General features: G+C 36.5%; 1 protein-coding gene across 2 annotated transcripts in view; it reads left to right on the top strand.

Annotated features, from left to right (window-relative positions):
* The window catches only part of LOC137996172 (WD repeat-containing protein 88-like), a 79,481-nt gene that overhangs the window by 3,893 nt on the left and 68,088 nt on the right, over positions 1 to 7,500 (top strand). For both annotated transcript variants that reach the window (XM_068841624.1, XM_068841620.1), the window contains 6 exons: positions 1 to 51; positions 1,137 to 1,272; positions 3,681 to 3,794; positions 4,790 to 4,860; positions 5,290 to 5,372; positions 7,378 to 7,446. The exon at positions 1 to 51 is cut by the window's left edge and continues 88 nt beyond it. In XM_068841624.1, coding sequence (XP_068697725.1) covers positions 1 to 51; positions 1,137 to 1,272; positions 3,681 to 3,794; positions 4,790 to 4,860; positions 5,290 to 5,372; positions 7,378 to 7,446 — 524 coding nt within the window. The remainder of the gene's footprint in view (positions 52 to 1,136; positions 1,273 to 3,680; positions 3,795 to 4,789; positions 4,861 to 5,289; positions 5,373 to 7,377; positions 7,447 to 7,500) is intronic.

Genomic DNA, 7,500 nt, shown 5'->3' with positions numbered 1-7,500 from the left:
CAGTCAGTGTGTGGGATGTTAGAGAGGGAGCCCTCATAAAGAAGCTCTTTAGTGAGTAGCCATTTATTCAGCTTTTGTCACACACAGAAAATTATTATGTGGAGGATTCACGTTAATAATGGCTTGGGGTTATTTGTGACACAGCATTCTTTGACAATAAATTAAATAAAACTTGTTGCGTTTATGTAAAGTTGTTAACTAATCTGATATGGTCCCCCTATTGACAAGCAATTAGTCACCCCTCCCCCCCCCCCATCGATCACTGCGATGCAATATTGTATTTTTTGTAAGCCTTTTTTTAAAGCATGCATGTGTTGTATTATGTTGTTACTGTATTAATAAGATACATGAAAAATTATTCAATTCTGATTGACTGAGAGCAGTGCAGTTCAAGTGTAATGCAGGGCAAAAAGTGTAATACACCAGTGCAAAAATTGTAAAACCAGTGCAAATTACATATTGAAATTCTGGATTATGACTGGCTAATAAACAATATGTTCATGTAGGGTTTGGTCAGAAGCAATCAAATCTTTTGTTTTCAAATCAAGCGTGCACCCTGGATGGCACAATTTATGGCGCAATTTTTCCCAGATTGTGTGATACACGTGCATTTCTTCTGCTTAAACGTCTTGAATTTTTTCATGTATATATTGTTAATAAGCAATCACATGATTTTACTCATGCAATTTGGAATAAATAAGCACTTGTAAATGTTTTCAAAGACTACAAATTGCATTCGCCCTACGGGGTCATGCAATTTTGGTCGTCTTTGAAAAAATTTAATCATACTTATTTATTCCAAATTGCACTCGAAATCATGTGATTACCTATACTAAAAATAATAATAATTAAAAAAAAAACTTGTTGCTTGTACATAGGTTGTTTCTCCCTGGCAACATACTTGGACACATTCCATTTTGGGGTCTTATCTTTTAAAGGCTCTTAGTTTTTGCATTACATGTAGCTGGAGGCAGTCATTATTAACCTTCTTTTGTTGGTGGAACCAGCTTTTGTTCATCTTTATTGCCCTCAGATGTCTCACAAAATTAATGTTGTTTTTCCCTGTTTCCTGCAGTGCTCTCCCTGCAAGTCAGTGCTTTTTTCTTATTATTGTAATTTTCTCCAAAACTAAACAGACCACAAGAGCACAGTAACATGCTGTAGATTTTCTCCATTACAAAATCGTATTTGTACGACTTCCATGGATAGAACAACTAAGATCATTGACATGCTGACCTTCACTGAGGACTATAATGTCACCCTTACTCTAAAGTGAGTTTGAGTCAAATGATTATCTCATAATAAATTATTCTAAACACAGATGGTGTTAGTGGTAGTGTGTTGGCCACTACATTGGCCATGTGTTGGTTGCTTGTTGGGTTGGTGTAATGTTCAACAGGTTGGTAGGATCCAATTCATCACCATTTGTCTTGTTGATCTACAATCCGGGTCAAAAGACTTTACAACAATTCTCAAATTTTGGGTAAAAAGTAGAGAATTTAGTGTACAGTAATGCTTCCATCATTATACATGTATGAGCAACACCTGTTCTTCTTTCGCGGCCTTTTTCACACCCACCTTCCGCCCAGACAATGTTGAATGTTGGTCTTGATTTCAGAGACCATGAAAAATCAACATTGTCATGGGTCATGGGGGGAGGGGGAAAAGGGGGTATTTGTCCCAAAAGTGTTGACCAAGATTGTAGGTACATGTAACAATAGCACTGTTGTGTAACAACACATGGAACACATTAATTTTCTTGCTTTCTCTGTGCCACAAAGCTCCTTTTCATAAGATACAGCTCATATGATTCTTGTAGTCAGCTGACGAATTCATCTGGCTGATATTCCTTTTATTGAGCGTACATGTTAATGATGACATACCAAAAAGCATGGGTAATCACCATCATTTTAGGTGTGCTGCATTTGTTATGCTGGGTCAACAATTACCACAATAACATTTCAAGGAAAATAAAGATAATATGGTAGCTGGATTTTATTATTATTATTATTATTATTATTATTATTATTATTATTATTATTAAGAGAGCAAACTTGTGGATGAAATAGAAAATGGTTTGGACCCAGGAGTCGTCACAAGCAAATCATACATGTGCACAACAGACAAAACGATAACAGTCCTACCACCTTCTGAAACTATTGCATGCATACTACACAACATGCTCATTGCAAACAGACCTATACAAATTTATGATGCTTGCTGAAAAATGTCGAAGACAAGGACGACTCCAAGGACAGATTGGGAGAAGAATACAATGTCACAATTACCAGCAAGTTACACGTAAAAAAAACTGGTGTACAAACCTTAAGAACAAAGTTCATTAAACCTTCACCAACTTCTACCTGCGCTAAAAAATACAAATGATTTCTTAACAGAAAACCTTAACTACACACAACTTTTTCCTTTCAGCTTTGAAACCTACTCCGACAGTCACTTACAACCGTATCATAATGCGCCAATCACCACTCACTATCCTCACAACCTATCACATTACTTTGTCCACTTCCAATCACAACACAGACCAGAGCATCACTACATTCATTTGAATATCCAACCATCACTCGACTCTGAAGATGACTTTCACTTAGGTTGTTGAAATGTCAGTTACTGCCAACAGTCCTTCTCAGGACTACTTTCACTCAAATTCTATTGATGTTTGAGCATAAAATATAGTAATAAGTATGGGTTATTGACCAAGCGTGAGGTCAAGATGACTGGATATTGGCCAAGTTCTTTTTTTGCGTGTTTATGGACCGAGACGAAGTCGAGGTCCATAAACACGCAAAAAAAGAACGAGGCCAATATCCAGTCATCTTGACCGAACAATCTTGGTCAATAAAGGATTTATTATATGACTTAAAACACCAAAAAATGATCTTTGATCTTGCGGGACCAAGCGAGAAATCCCGAGCGGGCAGTATCGCTCCATCTTGCCCGCTCGGGTAGCCAATCAGAGCGCGCGATTTGGTTCATCTTGCCCGCTCACGGAGCTAGTCATATAATAACAATCATTATTACTATGAGAATGAACTTTTAAAATGCTACTATGACCAAAAAGTCAATTCTTCTTGTTTGGATTTCAAAACTACGTTAACTAATAGTTACCCAAGTTTTAACCCTTGATATCAAGACACCCGTTTGTTTAGTGTTTAACAGGAATTTTCCTATTTAATGGTCCGTCATTACTACCTTTAAAATCTTGAGAGATGTGGATCCAGGAGAAAATGACATCAAAGACTCGCTAGTTTAAGAATGCAGTGGGTGTATACGTGGCTGAATTAAGATTTAGCACAGGAGTTTACTAGGCTTTCAGAAGTTAAACTCATGTTTTGCATGTACAAAAAGCTACAGTGTACATTTACACACTGGAACTTTAGGCTAGTGAGTAAATAATCAGTTTTCCCTAGATCCAGCACTCTGAGGTCCAATCGGTTAGTTTTGAACAAGAGTAACGGAGGACCATGTAATCCATTTAACTTATACTCAAAGTAAATAGCTTTGGATAAAAATCAAAGCTAAAAATTTTTCCAGTCAGGTGTTAAGGAAGCACACTTTAAAAAGCTAAAGAAAAAAAAGGAAGTAATTTTTCTGATCATAGAAGCACTTTAAATAGTTCAGTCACATTAAAAGGAAATATATATTTTTTCTCCTACATCTAGAGGTCACGTCAATGTCATTTCTAGCTGTTGTTTCAGTAAAGATGAACATTTATTGGCAACAGGATCATGGGATAAAAATATCCAAATCTGGGACATAGCAACTGGAGTTTACAGGTATGGAATGTGCCAATAGTGTTCAGTACCTAGTGGAAACTTGAAGATTATCGTTCCCAGGTGCATTATGTTGTTGGTGGTTTTAAAAAAAATTATTTTTCTTTGTCTTATATTTCATTATCTGAAACGAAGGAAAAATAAAATAATTAATTGAACTAATTTTAAAAATCTTGAACCAAATATACATGTAAAGTTGAACCATAACATATGTAGTAAATGTAAATACTATTTAATAGCTTACTTACTTACTTAGTTACTTTACTGCCTATGATGCCCTCTGGCATGTAGGACAGCAACAAAAGACCTCCATTCTTGTCTATCCTCAGGCTGAGCCTTTCTCTCGATTGAATCCCATGTCTCCCCTATTGCTCTTAGTTCTTCCATAACAGTCCTACGGCAGGTGATTTTTGGCCTTCCTCACTTTCTCTTCCCCTCCGGGGTCCAGTATAGCATAATTCTAGCATTGTCATCTTTACTATACCATACTATTTAAGATACAAACAATATTTTTATTTGTTTAAATGTTTTCAAACAAATGCACATCTCTGCAAAAATTCTCTAAATATATGTCCAAAACAACTGCAACTTGGACACAAAGGCTCATTTAAACTGTTTCAACAGTTGTCCAAGATTTGTCTATGTTACAAGACTTGGCATGCAACTTGTCCCAGACCTCAATGTATAAATACTGTAATTATAATAAATGTTGTTGTTGTGTGCTGTCAAAATGGCGTGCTTACTAAACAGTTCAACAAAGTTTAATGGATCTTTGGCTAATGTTGGGAGCGAAATTAAAGTAGTTATGCTCTAACTATAATAACTACAGTAGTTTATGGATGCATGTATCTTTAATTAAGCTACAGCTAGACATGACTCACTGGTGTAAAGTGTGATCATGGTTATTCCGAAGCTCAGAAACATTTTACTTCTGTAAACTAGTGACCACAGTCACATACAATTTTTAAGGCCCATATGTTGTCTTTGTCATCATACAGGACACAAGGGCCAATTACCTTTTCCAAAGGACATGAAGGCTCTGTCAGTGCTTGCAACTTCAGTGAAGACGGTAAGGTTTCAATCGTATTGAATTCATGCACAGATATCACTTCTCTTTGTTAAGATTGTCCTAAACTAGTCATCTCTGAATGATCCCCACCATGCCAGCAAGTACATCTACATGTAAAAGAGGAATATAGCTTCCCTTTACTCTGATTAGGGACTTGGCTGACTTCATGCAAATTTGACATTGGGGTAGTGATAATGACAAGGACAAGGATAGCAATAGCGATACAGTGTTCTGATAATGATAATAATTAATATTTTAAATGACAAGTATAATAAATGTGATGATAATTATTAATATCATCATCATAAGTGAGAGTTTCTATGTTCAAATCTCACTTGCATGATTTTCAAGTACATGTATGCTCTTTTCATTTGTACTTTTAATTTGCCTTTTCATTCATGCGAATGACTTGCATTTTGACTGTTACAGGTAGTATGCTTGTGTCATCATCTTATGATGAAACCTTGGTCATCTGGGATGTTGAAAACTGCTGCCAAAAGTTTTCTCTGAAGGTAGAATTGTCCCTTTTCTCAAAGTAGAAAAGTTAAAGGTTGCTTGCCTTTAGGAACATTCATGTCACGAGTAACAGCTGACTGATTTACCTGAAATGGAAGACTAGACTAGAGATGAGGTGGTGTTTTCAAAACCCTGCGTGACATTCACACAGAGTCTAAATCAATGAATAAAAAGTCCTGCCTTGTTGATGACGGCTGCCATAGGTTAGACTTCATTGCCATTCTGATGAAGAAAACATCACCTTAACATCATTTCTCTCATCATTTGTGAGGAAGATAAGGAATTCGTACATTTTTGGTAGTTTTTTTTAGTTTGTTTGACTTTCATGACCCTGATATGAGGGTCACACAACAGAACAAGTTACAGTAATTACATTGACTATTATTTACAAAGTGAGAACAATCCATGCAGATCCCCATGCCGAACTCTCTGAAAACAGGGTGCAGGTTCTTTAAGCTGGAACTATTTTAACAGAATATAAAACTTTAAGGTAAAAGCTGCTAAAATTATGAATCTAAACGTTTTCGATCAATTTGATCATCATCAGAGTAAAATAATCTGCATACACACACCCAACACACGTCATTTACAAAGGCAAGTGTATTTGTGGACAAACATACATTGGCGAAACAGCACTCAACCTGAAGGTGCGTGTCAATGAACACTCAGATGTTAGTAAGAAGTCTGAGCCAGCCACGCACATTAGAAAACATCCTAACCACAAGTTCATGTGGGAAGTTTTTAACCCTAACCCTAACCCTAACCCTAATTCTGTTAAAATATGTACATTTTGCCAATAAAAGTAGTATAACTATATAAGTATATAAAACTTTAAGGTAAAAAGCTGTTAAAATTATGAATCTAGATGTTTTCGATCAATTTGATCGTTACCGGTATCATTAGAGTAAAGTAATCTGCATACATTCAGTGTTCTTATAGTTCAGGCAAAGCCAGTTATGTGATACCTGTTCCCATGGGGAGCAAGGCGAGATCCATTGATTGCACTTGCTTGTTTAGTTCTGGACAGAAGCGGGCGATGTAGAACGCTTCTTTTATTCTTCTTTTTAACCATGAATTGGCAGTAGGGTTAGGGTTTAACTAGGGTTAGGGTTAGGGTTAATGAAAAAGTGCTGTGAGATGAGATGGTTTACTGTCCCAAATCTGAGAAGACTTGGGTGATCAACCATTTGCAGATGTGATCAGAAATGTAGCACATCTTCCTCATTTGCGTAAAGACAACCAACTGAGAAACTGGTCTCCAGTTTGCAGGATGGAAACCCTATTAACCCATTGACTCCCAGGGGTTCCCCATTGACAAGTAAAATCGTCTGGCGTTAGAATAAAATACTAAGTCTGGCCGGTTTCGGCCGGTTTGGACGTCAAAGCGTTAATAGTTTTTCAGTGAGTGATTAATAATTAATAAGGTTTACATTCCTGTTGGAGGTAGTGAATTTCTTGCTTACTTTTTGTGCCCTAATGCAGTCTTAGCAATGCAAGTTCTCTACAGTTTGCTGGAAAATTAATTTAACTATATAGAGCGTTTTCACTCACGTGACTAGCAGCCATATTGGATTACTGAAACAAAAGAAAGTATTTGCATAAAAATAGATTTCAATTCCCGGAGGATCAGTTTGATGCACCATCATGGCTGCCATTCCCTTGGTTTGGAACACCAATATGGCGGCCGTGACGTCATGTGAAAATGCTCATAGAAAATGTGTTAACTAGCTAAATGCTGCATCAGCGTCAGCATTGTCAACTTGTGTACTGTATCCAGACATGCACCACAACTTTATCACAGTACTGTTATAATTTAATATATGGTAGAACAAAAACCTTTCTTTTGTTTTCTGTTGAAAATGTGTAGCCGACAGTATTTTTGTGTACCTTATTATTTTCTAGTTCAATTCTAGGTGACTTGCAAAATTTCAGCTGATTTTTAGCAAAATCGAAAAATGACCGAAAATTCAACATGCCCTAAGCATAATCATCACTTTGCAGGGCCACAGTGACTGGGTTAATGACTGTAGTTTTAGCAGTGATCAAAAGTGGATTATCTCTTGCTCAAAGGTTAGTTTTATTTTAGTTAAGTGAGGCAGTTGATCGAGTGAACTAAGATCAGTG

Source organism: Montipora foliosa, chromosome 1, assembly GCF_036669935.1.
Source record: "Montipora foliosa isolate CH-2021 chromosome 1, ASM3666993v2, whole genome shotgun sequence".
In the NCBI taxonomy this organism is placed as follows: Eukaryota; Metazoa; Cnidaria; class Anthozoa; order Scleractinia; family Acroporidae; genus Montipora; species Montipora foliosa.
Note: the sequence above shows the minus strand (reverse complement) of the source record. Positions and strands in the feature narration are given on the sequence as shown.